Raw genomic sequence first — 15,161 nt, 5'->3', positions numbered from 1 at the left:
ATTTCAAATTGCATGGATCATTATACTGGCATCAATGATTTAAACAGCACTGTTCCAGTGTATGGCTAATGACTTTTATCTGCTTATGTGCAAGTTGTAATTATAAAATGGCTTATTACAGCAGTGTCTTTTCAAAGGGTAAGTGTTTGGCAAGTTCCGTTTCAGTTGAATTTCATTCATACAAACATGAAATGAATAGAAAATGGATACAAGCATTAACATAATGGGATACTACAATGCTAACAATGATTAATTAACTTCATAATTTATGTTAGACAAGTGTTGAATATTCCAATTTAAGTTCAGAATATAATTCAGATCCATTTTTATTCATGATTCTGTAATTAGACATTTTTCTTCAGATGGGTGATTCATGGATGTCATAATCTTTTGATTTTTTTAAAAGGGAAAGTTCACCATGATCAGAAGTTCTCAGAAAAATATTTGCGAAGAAAATGAAAATCCATCAAAAAAGAAAAGAGAACTGAACTCTTTAAAACTTTTTACTTTGTGACATCATATGCGAGCAACAGCTGCCCCATACGTCATGTGAAATAGATTCCACAAATTTCCTTGTTCGTGATAAATGAAATCCACCCTACGATATGAAAACTGTATATGCATTATTATGTATTATTCTGCCTTGCTTTCTTTTCATAGGACATGTTCATCAATGCCGGTGGTGTGACCGTATCGTACTTCGAATGGCTCAAGAACCTCAACCATGTCAGCTATGGTCGTCTAACCTTCAAATATGAAAGAGATTCCAACACACATCTCCTTCGTGCGTATTTTTTTTTAATCCTTCTCATTCTCTTTCTCTTTCTCAGGTTTTTTTTTAAATTATGTATTATGTACATGGTCAGATTGGGCAACCGGGCCATGAAAGTTTGTTGATACTGAAATATAATTATTATCTGACAGCTGGAGTAACAGTCAGGCACCTGCGCCAATCAAAACCATGGAGGTAAATGTCGTCCGTTCATCAACATTTTACAAGAGCCATTTGGTCCAGTAACCATTTAGTCCAATAAGCACTTCGTCTAATCACCAGTTCGTCTGTGACCAGTTCGTCTCTTAATCAGTTGGTCTAACACCCATTTTTTTTTCAGTCATTTTGTCCAACCAAATGGTGTATGGACTAAATGGCTTTTGGACCAAATGGTTAGACGAAATGGTGAGAGGACGAAATGCAAGGAGACCATGTGGATAGAACTGATGGTAGACCAAATGATAGTAGACAAGTTAGTAATTGGATGAATTGGTGTTAGACCACTTGAAAATAAACCACCATGAATACCTGTCAGATATGTTGATGAAACACCCTTCAGAACTGAATCTGTTGTAAAAATCTGTTTTTAAAAATAGTTTCTTTCTAGAATCTGCCCTTCAGGGTGTGATTGGTGCTGAAAAAACAACCCCAAAATAATTCGCCCCTGTACTTTATTATTGGGTCAGTTCAAAAGGTGATTGAGAATCAAAACAGTATCATTTTCGTCAGGTGGTCAGGTATCATTCTTTTAGCACGTTGTGAAAGTTATGAATAAAATTGGCTATTATGCAGCGATGCCAGTTTTCAGGAAAAAGCCTGAATTCAGGCTCTGGCAATTTATTTTCAGGCCATAGTTTTAGCATTTTTGTGTACAAAATATTGTATTCTAGGTGATTTTCAGGCCCTCTGATCAATTCCAACTGGCATCCCTAATTATGATTCTTTTATAGATTGATTTAGAATGATTTCATGGGGTTCAGTGATTTATGTGATGTTTAGAGTCAGTATTTATTTTCTATCTATATTTTCTATTTCTATTTTAAATGTTGCCAGTACAAATGTCACCATCGTGTACATGAATATCAAACCGAATTAAAATTAGTAAGTGTGCATTATAAAAAACAAATTTCTCTTTCTTTTCCAAAAAAAAATCCTCCTACAGAGAGTGTACAAGAGAGCTTGGAAAGGAAGTTTGGTCGCCATGGTAGTGGCATCCCCATCACCCCTTCAGATCAATTCAAGGACCGCATCGCTGGCGCCAGCGAGAAAGACATCGTCCACAGTGGTCTTTCATACACCATGGAGAGGTCTGCTAGGGTAAGTGAAGAGCGCCTTCTTCTGTGCATGAGTGCCATGGAGGGAAGGTATCACAGGCCTAATTCAATCCCCATAGATTCGTCTGTTAAAGTGGCACCTAAAAAGAATCCATTAAAAATAAGGAGGAAATTCAAGGGTTGAATGTTTACTACCAGTGGATAGGATAAATGTCTGACATTCCATATCTGACCAGAAAGGGGTACCTCGACCGGCTCATTTTAAAAATAAATCAGCATTTATGAAGACTACACCTGACGGGATCAAAATCATTACTTGAGAGAGTAAAATGACCCTAATTCTTCCGCCAGTAATAAAAATTAGTTCCATAGTGGTGATATATCTTTCCAATTTGGAAAAAAGAAGTTCAGTAGGTACCCTCCCTAGAATCAGTGTTAGATTGTCAATCATATTCATTCATTTTCGTCAATTAGCAAGATCAAATTTAAAAATTGAGCAATGGGTTGGCTCGAATGAATATATATGGCCTGCCACTTGTGATTAGGCCCGTGCAACCAGAAAGGATAAGGAATTTTTGAGGGATATGAGGAGGAGGGAAGGGACAATATCTAAGCCAAAAGGGCGGGAGAGGTCTGCAAGGGTAAGTGAAGAGGTGAAGAGAGCCCTCGATAGTGCCATGAAGTGCGATGAAGGGTTTCATTTATTGATATGGAAAGAAGTAGAAGGATTGTATGGTCTTATGAATGGCAGAGCCATGCATTGGTCATCTTGGTTTAAACTAATGCAAAACCAAAACAAAATGGGATTGGTAACATCCACATTATACACATTATCAAGGGCGTTAGTATGGCATGCGCAAGGTTCGTTCGGAACAGTTCTAAGATGTCTTAGGCATAATAGCCTAGGGCATTTACCGCTGGACTGTTTCATTATTCTAATGCCCAAGTGAAATGGTGTTTATTGTATGTTTCATATCATGATCTGGATCTTTGTTATTCAATCCTCATCCAGAAACCGTGGCTGTTGGTTGTTTCATAAAGCTGTTTGTACAGTTATGTATGACTTTACACACGACTGGAATATGTTCTTAGGTGCTAAGTCAGCTACAAGGTCATTGGTCATTGAGTATAAGAAAGGGTCAGCAGTCGTGCTGTAAAATGGTAAAAGGTGGTGATTTTTTACCTGAAGAAAGCATGGATGAGCAACCAGAGGACCAACAGCCTAAGGTCCTCTCTGGGGGACCTGCATTGATCCTTACCAAAGGGTACTAGCACACTGAGTGGGAATCGAACCAGGGTCACCGTTATCCGAAACCCCCGCTCTACCGACTGAGCTATCATACCATAAGTCAATCATAACTTACATGTACAGACAGCTTTATGAAAAACCCACCTGGTCAGAAGAAATAGTTAATCATTTACCTGTCAAAAGTGAAATGAAGCATCAGGCAAAAAAAATAAATAAATGCCAGGTAACCTGTGCACTGCAATCAATTGTTTCAGTGGGATCCACTTCCAATAATTCTTAATTACTTAGCCCATGAATGAATGTTCCTGTACAAAAGTTTGTGGGATTTTTTTTGGTCTTCATCAAGGATTTGATATCCTCAATACAAGGAATCATTACAAAATAATTTTGTGTTCACTCTTTCATAGTTTGTGAGTTAATGTACCTCAACAATTTTGTTCACTTTCATGTTTTTCTTTCTAATGTACTGTACTTTATTCAATGTATGTCCTTTTTAATTTTCTGTTTATTGTGTATTAAATGAAAAATTGCCACAGTAAACTTATACTGTCATTGGGCACACCTGGAAAATGTCATTAGCATTTTCCGCAGGGAATGTGCGATTTTTTTTTAGGAATGGGAAGAGGGGGGCTGATAAAGGCCAGCAGAAGGGGGAGGGGGTATAAGAATATTATCAGAATAACTTGAAAAAATGCAAAAAAAAAACTTCTTCGGATAGGGGTTCTTTATCTTGTGTGGCACCACCATGAATGGATGGCTACTAATTCTTTTATCTAGCTACAGATGTACATGTATTTAATATATTTGGTGGTGATTTTGTGGTCGCTTCAACTTGTATTTTACTTTGTGTTTGTGTCATGTTGAGGGCTAATCAAATTGACAAAAGCAGAGTGGACGAGCTTCAAGTAACCTGTGTAATAGTGTGTCATCCATACTCCTTTTTTCTATCTATGTAAATTCCATACATATTTTCTCTCTACATGTACTTCCCTTCTATTCTGAACTCTTTAATCATTTAACATCATTATTAGGTGTATTTCACTCTAATTTTTTTTTCAAATTTATTGGTATGTCACCTTACTTTGATTAGTTTAAAACATCACACACTTGACACCCAGTGGTGTAATATGCTTTTCACACTGCACATATTTTCCTTAACCCCGGGAAATAGGTGTTGCTAAGGGGGGGGGGGGGGCTTTGCCTCACCAATTACCCAGGGTTAAGCCTAGCCCACTTTGTTTTCACACTACGTTTTAGCAAAGTGGGCTAGCATGTTAAATAGTATGGTAAATGGTACTATCTGGCCCTGCAAAGATCAGGGTTAGCCAGCAATTTGCAGTGCTTAGAGATGCAGTGTGAAACCTAACCGGGCTAAGGAAAAGGGGGGCTAGCCAATCACAGAAGTTGAAATTGCTTGTTAGTCACACTGTGTGGCCAATCATCAATATTCATAAGCTGTAGGATATTCCGGGGTTAAGGTGTTAACTCCTTAACCCCGGCTTAGCAAATAGTATGGGGTTAAGTAAGACAGTGAAACAAAAAAAAGATAGTAAATTAAGAGGCTTTTATAGGAGGAAATTGTAATTTGTTTAACAAATTTTCGGCATTACTCCTATTTGTTTGAGATCAGTATGCTCGATCTGTAATGAAAATCATAAGATTAGTATGCTCGATCTGTATGATTTATGATTTTCATACAGATCGAGCATACTAATCTTATGATTTTCATTACAGATCGAGCATACTGATCTCAAACAAATAGGAGTAATGCCGAAAATTTGTTGAACAAAAAATGATTGTTTGGGGTTAAGGATAGTATGGGGTTACAGAAATGCAATGTGAAAAGCATATCTGATTATTTCAAATAAACTGAATAGCATAGAAAATAACAAGCAATGTTTCAGTTTGTTGCAAAAACTTATTATAGCAAGAAGATTGTTGGTGTCTTAAACTATCCTCCTAAAGGAGCAGTAGTAGCATAGATTTTAAGAGTACATGTAGATTATTATAAGCATGGAATTCCATAAAAAAAATGAGAGGCCTTTTTTCCAACCAATATTAATGCACTGTCCCACATATGCCTTTTTGTGTTAGTTGCCATCAGAATTATTGGTTTTCAGCTAAGATTTCATGACTTCACAAAGATGAGTTGATTTGCATGTACCAGATCTAGATCTATAATAATATGGTGGTAATTAGCCTTGATTTTAAAAGCTTTGTCATGAAATTGTTTGCTGCAATTACTTTTTCTTTAATGTTAGCTGACTATTCTTAAAAAATATGGTGTTTCTATCAAGAAAGGAGCAGATTTTGTTCACATCATACATGTTTCTTGAGTAAATCGAATAGTTTTCTTTTTGCGGGAATCAGAATGAAGTGCCAGCGACATTTTCAGGCCATATGCTATTGCTTAGATGCACCGAAAACATACATTTCAACAAACAAACGAACAAGGAAAAAATATTGGGTTGGAACGTGCGCACTCACCCGGCTTCTCGTATTCCAAGGGGATGGGGGGGGAAGGGTACAGAAATATCAAGGAGGGCTCGCCAGGGAAAAGTCATCCAATTCGGCAGAAAACGGTCACCTCAAAGTGGAGCGTACAAATTGTTAGTCCACGCAAGCTCAAAGACACTGGGTAAGCACTAGATCAAATTTGTTTTTATTATCAATCAAACAACATACATGAATAATCATATTTTTAAGCTGTTTTTCCACTTACATTTCATTCCATTCATGCAGTTTTTTTAAATTGTTTGAATATTCTTTCATTTTGGTTGTCAACTTCTTTTGGGAGTGTTTGATTTTTTTATAAGTCTTTTTCCACCTGACCATGTTTTACTTCATCTCTTTTGTTTTGATTTTCTTTTCCATTTAAACCTTGTTTTCATAAACCAGTTCACCCTGTAAAAGCAAGTATCCATGCATTCATATTTAACCATTCTGCATCTATACATTTATGGGACTAACAACAAATAGCATTAAAATTGTTTAAAAATATGAAATGCCAAGAAATAGGGACTACTGGTATTAATAGTGCCTTAAAATTTTTTATCCAATTACACTCAAATTTCTTAAGATTAATTCAGTTTGGTACAATTATCCAATCTTTAAACACAAAATATCTATAAGGATTTGAATGTGTTTTTTTTTATTAATAAATTTACTGACGATGCAATGTAAATGGCCAGTCAGTCCAGTACAATTTATCATTACAGTAGCCTCAGTAGGTAGAAAAGTAATTAACATGACAATAATATTATGCTTTGATTAAGTTAGGAGAATTCCCTCAGTTCTGAAATTTATCAAAGTTTTTATGTTGGTTTCTTGAATTTTAGTTTTATCTCCATGTTTTGTGCCCATATCTAACTTCATACATGTCTATTTTAACTCAGTTTACAACATGCTTTGCAAGTTTCTACCTAGTTCATGTATTTTTGAATATTTCTTGATGTACACCTTTTGAACTTATTAGACATATTTATTTTCCAGCTTTTTATTTGAATCCTAAATAATGTCATTGTTATTGTTGCATCTCCCCCTAAGGAAATACATGTATGAAGATATCACAAGCTCAGATGAAAATCTTTTCCATTGATTTTATTCTGAGCCCTAACTTTTTCTAGTTATAAGTTGGAACATCCTTTTTTTTTTGGGGGGGGGGGTGGCCTTTGTAGATACTGGCACAAAGCTGTATGTATGATAAAAATACAAGGAAACTTGTGAATAGATTCATTTTTTCGCCCTTTATGTCTTCCTTCTTTTTTTTCAATTTAAAGTTTAGCTTCAAATAATAAAAATATATTTCTGTATGATATCACAAAAGAATATCTATAAGACCATAAGACATCCTGATTTCTGTTATAAAGATAGGCATCCCATTCATTTGATTCTGATCATGATTTTAGCCATTCATCATAAAAGTTGCTTTCATTTTAATAAAATAATATTAAATAAAAAAAAATATATTTTCTTTCAACCTTGAAATATCACTAAACCATTTCATTAAATCATTCGCTAGTTCATCTTCAGTCTAACCGTTTATTGTAACTTTACCAATCCATAGACTTGTTTTATACATAAAGAGATTTTAGCCATTCGTCATAAAAGTTGCTTTCATTTTGGTGTAAAAAAAGAAAAGAAAAAGATGCATTTGATTTCAACCTTGAAATATCACTATTGAAAAGCCATTTCCTTAAATCATATGCTAGTTCATCTACATTCATGTAATTTATTATGACTTGACAAATCCGTAGACTTGTTATATGAATATGAAAATATAGAAATAAATGTACTGTAATCTGGCAATGATAATTTTATGCTAAGTGCAGCATTTTCTTTCAAGCTTTTACTTCCATTTGAATATTTTACAGAAAATGGGGATTTAAGATAATAATTTCAGTCCCTGCTCTATCCTTGTTGTTTTGGGGCAGCATCTATGAGTTTCAATTTAATGTTGATCTTATTTACAAGCCATTGTGTGTTTTCATTTTTCACTTCAAGTTTGGTTGAAGGGGAAGTTCACCCTGACAAAAAAGTCTTTTTGTAAAAATAGCAGAAAAAATAATTAAAAATATTGCCGAAAGTTTGAGAAAAATTCATCAAATAATTAAAAAGTTATTAGAATTTCAATTATTTGATTTGTGACGTCATATGCGAGCAGTATTCCTACATAGCGAATGGTAAAAAATCAATGAATTGTCATTTTCTCAGAAAATTGAAAATGGTTTTCACTGTACCTTTTGTATATCAATAGACAAATCATTTCACACCCGATCATGAATAGAAAACAAAATTAAGTCATCAGGAACCATACAAAATTGAAAATTCATGTATTTATATTACATAACACATGGGGCAGCTGCTCGTTTATGACGTCACAAATCCTAAATTTTGAACTCTAATAACTTTCTTACTCTTTAACGGATTTTCCTCAAACCTTCACCAATATTTTTTACTATTTTTTCTGCTATTTTTACATCAAAGTTTTCTTCAGGGTGAACTTCCCCTTTAAGTGTGGGTGTTGAGAGTGTTGATTAGGCTCATTATTGAACCTGGAATCCCGGCGTTAAATTCAAGTTTATCAAAAAGGTTATCAATCACATCAGTGATACTAGCTCAACACTGGCCACATTTCAAATTTGGTGGTATGGATGGTGATGTAATTGTGGACTTTTACAAACACCAGCTTTCAACACAAAACTGAAAAAACACTGAGTGACTTCAGTTCCGCCACCAGCCTTATTTATAATTTGGTGTAAAAGGTTATGACCGATGCCAATTAAACACCAGACTTAAACATTACATTTATGACAGCTTGCCACTGAGTGACATTGATCTTTTATAGCACCAGTCTCATTTTGGTGTGAAGGAAGGTTGTGATATTGACTTAAGACCAATATAAGCTTTCAATACCAAACTTAAGACATCACATGATAGATAGGGTAACACTGAGTGACTTTATTCTTAGCACCATGCCTAATTTGGTGTTAAGGATTATGCCATGACACTACCACTAAAATTAAAGTCACATATTGTCTCAATTTCTCAAAATTTTCTAGTCTCTCTATCATTCACACAATATATCACAGTGTAAGAGGGGTGATTGTAAAATTCTTGTTTAAAAAAGGACTTGCAAATCTGGCCATAGAATCTAGTCCAAACTATTTACCTGTACATCATTTAAGACACATAATCATTGGGTACCTTCACAAAAGAATTTTTCAATGACAAAGAAAGATTGTGCTATTAAAGTGTTAAGCTCAAGTAGTTACTACATGTAAGCACTCATTAGTGTAATTTCATACTTTTTGTGATTTTTTTTCATTTGATTAAATCGGTTATTAAAGTTGATGAATATCATACAATATGAACCCGAACTTATACAAGTCATGTACATGGTGTATTGTAGTCATGTGAGTATATTTGATTCCAAATGTGTCGCATTTACACATTCTTGCACATATTTTTTGTGTATTGTGCATTGAAATCATTGAGAAAATACAAACATACCAGCAACATTTTTTCCAATTACTCATGAATATTTTAAGTGATTTTTTTTTCACATTCAAGCACTACTTCAAGGTGATATTTTACTGATCTCCTCAACCTTTTGTAAATTTTTTTTTCAAACACTGTCTTATGAATCTCTATTTCAACCCTTTTCTCCTCTTCGTTTTTTTTCTCTTTAATTGTTTTCTGTTTTTTAAAGCCAAGTTGAATTATTCAAACTTGCTTGTGCTATTTTGCTCTGCTAGTATTTTTATGTACTTGCTTTATTCAAACATGCTGTGCTTTCATTATGCATATAACAGTCCATGAATTGTTGGAGGTTTTTTATTTACTGTTTTTGTGTGTGTGTGTTTATACCTTAAATATGTTTGATATTTTATCATTTTATGGTCAGTGACATCCATACATGTATCACCACTACGATGAATGCAAGAATGTTTTCATATTTTCATTTTTGCAGTGATTTTCACCCCTCATTTACATGCATTCTCATAAACCTTTTTGAATACCATAATGAAGAAATAGTTGAAATGCAATGAGAGTAATAAGCAGTGAATTAACCCTATCTAGTCCAGGGTATTTTGGGAGTTCCTATGGCCGGGGGGGGGGGGGCTCCTAGGCCCCCCCCTAAGATCTCGGCCATCGACCGCGCGATCGCGCCGAAAATTGGCACGTGGGTTGCCTGGGACATAATCTACAAGATTGTATAGTAATTTATTTCATGCGAATCGCTATTAAGTGATTATGCTAATTTATGCGTAATTAGTATGCAAAATCATACTTTTTCCTCTAACTCCCTAAACAAAGTTCCAAATGTACTACTTTTTGGTATAGAAACTCTTTGTGATATCAAATCATTTTCTTATGTATTATATTGTTTTTTGCAATTTCTTATGTATTTCTTTGTTTTTTTACCTTTTGTTTTTCATTGTTTTTTCAATGAAATTTGTTGGGGACTCTTCTGTGATCATAAAAAGCATAAAATGAATACATTTAGACTAGCAAAACTAAAAATAATCATACATTTATGAATTTTGGTTGAAAACACAATTTGCATTGACTTTGTACACGAAATCACGTTTTTGAGCCATTTTCGGTCTGACATGCACTTACACAATGTTGCGTAATTTCGGAACCACATACCCGGGTGACGCAAAATTGGTCTCAAAAGTTGCGCAAGACTTGAAAGTAAAAAGTCAGCGACCGGCGCGGTCAAAAAAATTTGCACGGCGAAAATATCGCGCAATTCGTTGAGGGGGGCCTCGGAGGCCCCCCCCCGGGCCTAGATAGGGTTAAAAAAGGGAAAGTTGTGATGAGAAATCCCCCAAGTAATACAACCACTGGCGTTGACTAAAATGTGATTGGGGATTATCAAAGCCAGTTCCAAAAAAAATAAAATCGTCATAGCTTTGGCTTATCTTTAAAAAATAGATCATCGAACCATTGGATTTCTACCAATTTTCTACTTTATATGTGGAGCGCCGTGGCCAAGTGGATTAGTCTCCATACTTTTCAGGAGAGGGTTGTGGGTTCAAATCCCAGCCATGGCGTAATTTCCTTCAGCAAGAAATTGTGCTGCACTCGACCCAGGTGTGGTAAATGGGTTCCTGGCAGGATTAACTCTTTGAATGCTTAGCGCTGGAAACGGCAGCTCAAGTTAATAAGCCAGGGTAATGATGCATGTAATTTGGAATTGATATTTCTGAGATGGCACTACATAAATCCTTATTATGATAACCATTATATTTGGGATACCCGAATGTAAGGATTAAATTTAACACTGAATAAATTCTTCAGAATTATCATATACTTTATGTTCTATCTTTCAGCAAATAATGAGGACAGCAATGAAGTACAACCTTGGTCTTGACATCAGGACGGCGGCTTACGTCAACTCAATTGAGAAGATCTTCCTTACATACCATGATGCCGGCCTGACATTCAACTGATAAACCTCTTTGACCTTGAATGGCAGTGTGACCTTCACCTGGAGCACCTGGAGTTTGTTGTAATATCTTAAAATACCCTCGTTTGTGTAGTAGACTGGAATCTGAGCTTGAGTCGCAGTTATACCACAGAGTTTTTCTCATGATAATGATAATTTTGCACTTTAATATACTGTAGCACATTTGAACGATATCTAGGTGCTACATTTAAGATAATTTTTCTTCTGCTACATTTATTTATTTGTTCATTCAGTTTATTTTTGATTTATTTTATTTGTGTATTAATTTATTTATTCTTACCTTAATTCACTAAATCAATAATTTTTTCAATCATTTATTCATTTAATTTTGTTTTTTATATACTTTTTAATTTAATTTTTGTTTTGTTTTATATTGATTGTTATTCATTATGATTTTATTATCATTATTGTTAGTTATATATTTATCTATTTTAATTTATTAAATTTTTTTGGGGGGTATGAATACTAAACGTGGCTTGTCATATAAATCACAAAGATGTAGTTAGAAACAAATGCACTTGCAGGCTGCTTAGATGTGGTTTATTAACTGTATTTAGACACAAAGCATTAGACAGAGCACTAGCACGTTACTTGGTATACTGTAGAGAATGCAGATCATAGAGCACTGGTTAAAGAAGTCTAATTTCTCATTTTAATACTGGAAATTGAACATCTTTGAAATAAAAAAAGGCAACTGATCATGGTTTTCCACTAGCTTAATATTTCTTAGGGTATTTTCTTTGTTGTTGTTGTTGATGTTCTTACAAGAAGGCTTGACATGTACTTTATATGTTTGTGTATTTCAATAAAGTTATTTTGATATTAAGGGGCTAATACTGGGTAGTGCTATCATGAATATTAATTACCAATTTACTATTGAAATTAGGTGATGAATGATTGAATTTCAAAGACTCACTTTGTATTTCAAGTTTATGAATATTGCTCAGTATAATGTCAAATTATTCTGTACTTTCTCTTATAATGCATTAATGATTGTCTTAGCTGGGACCAGTCTCAAAGAGTTGCAATATTTTCAAATCAATCTCAAATTTCGATTTAGGAATTTAAGATCGATCACAATTTGAATTTGATATGAATCATTTGCAACTCTTTGTAAGACCAGGCCCTAAAGAGCGAATGTGATGAATATATTAAAATGATATCATACAGGTGTTTGGGATGGGATTCCTATTACCTGAGCCTGAAATCAGTGAGAGAAATCACAAAAATAAAATTTGATCATGAAAGTTCATCTGTGTCAGTAGTAAGTAACAAAATTCTGAACTTTTCCTCTCGACACAAAGAAAACTCAACCTGATCATATATCATTATGTCACTAGGGTCGAATCGGGTCACATCGGTATGGATGGCTACAGTTAGTAGCCAGAGTGTTTGAGGTAATTCTTCGAGTTTTCTTTGTGTGTTGAGAATGAAGGTTAAGACTTTCTTAAAAGTAAAACATTGTTAACACTGGGTGTATTTATCCACCTAGCCTTGTCAAGCAGCACAAATTATATAAAGGTAACTGATATCGTATTTGCTTTTTATCCCTGTTTTATGGGACTATTATTTTCTTCTTTGTGGATACCCCATTTTTTATGTGTGCTAAAGCTGACATATTCCCATGCTTTCCTCGTGGGATTGCTGTAATGAATTCTAGCCCAAATTTGCAACTCGGATTTCCATTTTTTAGCCTATTTTCACTGATTAATTTACACTGAGGGAAAAGGTGACCATATAAAATGTCAAATGGGTATTAAATGTGAAACTATTTGAAAGGGTTATACTGTGAGGGTCTTTTTTACACCATTTTTGTGATTTAAGCATCCTTGTAAACGAAATATGATAGAATGTCAATTACAATAATTGATATAAAATTGCAAGTAATATGATTAAATTGTACATCGACAGTACAATGCTAGGAACTATGATTATCACATCTGTATATTTACAAATCATCGACAGTCACACTTTTTACTGCTTTTTCTACAAAATATAAATCCATGGTCATAACGGTGCAAATCATGCTAGATTTTTCGAATGATTTGTATATTTCTGTCTTTGGGGTGGTGAGAGTAATACATGTGAAAGTTGTTCAGTGCAAATATTTATACGCAAGCTACGCTGTTCAATCTACATAGAGTTCATGAGTTTATTTTATAACTGACATGCCTGATTTTCACTTTCCAGTAATTTGAAGGTATTCTTGTTTTGCCAATGGAAAAAGGAAAATTCCAATTTTTCCATATATGCTGCAAAGAATGTATGTATACCACTGTTAAGATCTGCTGCACCATAAAATACATACAAGATTGAATTATCGTTTTAGTTTTATCAACTAAAGTATACCATTTTTTCTGATTGCTCTTGAGCCTATTATAATGTTGCAGAATTAGATTATATTTAGATAATGTGTATCTGAATATTTGCTGTCTATTTTTAAAAGTGTACAAATGCCTAGAATATCCGATCATGCTGTAATATGTCTTGCGCCTTGTATCGAACCAAAACAACTGCATAATGTCTTCAAAATTGTCACTAATATAAAGCTAAGTTTATTTATGTATGTATTTTGAAAGGATTCTATACAAAAGTTTATTCCTGTGTGGATTAGAATGAAATAGAAGGCAATATGAAATATGTTTTTCCTGGTGAGTGTATTCACAATCATGAAATATTTAATCAATGTGGTTTAAGGCGTGTAGATGTCATTATTTATGTTTCATACTTTTGAAAACCATTTGGCTGGAGGCACAAAAACATGTCTTATCATGTCTATTAATGATCATAGAAATAAAAGATTTACAAAGAAAAAAATGTGTGTAAATTATTATTTTTTATTGTTACCTGTGAATTCTGAATAGTCTTCCTTGGACATATTGTAGTGCTGGTGTATAGTTTACCTGTGTGCTAATGATTGAAAGCATGAATGCTTGTTAGTAAGCCACCAGAGGACTGATGGCTTTAGGCCCTTTTTGTGGGACCATTCTTTCGTTTCTTTGTAGTTATAAATCTTTATTGTTACCCCATTGGCCCATCATCAAAGTGTATAATCACAAGGTTGGCCGAACTTGGGCAATAGTAAATACTAGGGTATTTTAGGTTAAGAGAACATCAATGTTACCAGTTTTTCATTGTCATTTGTTGGAATTATAATTCTGTGAAGTACTGTATTCATCCTTTTTGAATCCTCATTTTCCTTTCTATTGGATTTCATCTTGTCTCTTTTTTTCCTTTCTTTTCCTTCTCTTTTTATTACTTGAAAATCATGGACAGTCTCACTCTCGCACTAGTTTTCAAGCACAGACTCTTGACACTTTAACTTATACCAATGTCTTGAATGAAGACTAGATGTCAAGCTCTCTCTCTCTCTCTCTGTCAGCCATAGTAAATATAGTCTCACTACCTCAGACCATGGAGGAAGGAAAGTTTCTTTCCTACCTCCATGTTCAGACTCTGCATTATGCACTATGCGAATTGCAAAAACAAGGGTCTTTGCCTGCAGACTACTCTTAAACCTTTCCATACAGTTCCCTCCGCATAGCCACATATAACACAACTCTGATTCTGTTCATGGTAACTCCCATAGGAACTCTGCATGACAGCTTCTTGCTGGTAAACGCCAAGCACATATATAACCAATTACATTGTTAGCATTTACCTTATTAAATAAGGCATATTGGCTGACCTTATAGGCGACATAGTACTTTCAGGTCTTTTTTATTAAAGTGGAAACAATGGCAGAGCAGGGATTTGAACTCACAACCTTGGGATTGTGAGTCCAATGCTGTAACCACTTGACCACACCTTGCAACAATTATTTGGATGATTTGTGCCCTCCTACAAGAAATCTTTGTCTGGAAATATCAGTATGATAGTACAGTATTC

General features: G+C 34.4%; 1 protein-coding gene across 2 annotated transcripts in view; it reads left to right on the top strand.

Annotated features, from left to right (window-relative positions):
• The window catches only part of LOC121432076 (glutamate dehydrogenase, mitochondrial-like), a 31,453-nt gene that overhangs the window by 13,090 nt on the left and 3,202 nt on the right, over positions 1-15,161 (top strand). Inside the window, exons 10-12 of one of the 2 annotated variants that reach the window (XM_041629920.1) lie at positions 661-784; positions 1,935-2,089; positions 11,137-11,531. In XM_041629920.1, the coding sequence (XP_041485854.1) occupies positions 661-784; positions 1,935-2,089; positions 11,137-11,256 (399 nt within the window). In that variant the 3' untranslated portion in view covers positions 11,257-11,531. Of the gene's footprint in view, positions 1-660; positions 785-1,934; positions 2,090-11,136; positions 11,532-15,161 lie in introns of those variants that run through there. The other variant, XM_041629921.1, reaches the window with a different exon arrangement.

Source organism: Lytechinus variegatus, chromosome 18 (assembly GCF_018143015.1).
Source record: "Lytechinus variegatus isolate NC3 chromosome 18, Lvar_3.0, whole genome shotgun sequence".
Lineage (NCBI taxonomy): Eukaryota > Metazoa > Echinodermata > Echinoidea > Temnopleuroida > Toxopneustidae > Lytechinus > Lytechinus variegatus.
The sequence above is the reverse complement of the archived record's forward strand: the minus strand, read 5'-3'. Positions and strand labels throughout refer to the sequence as shown.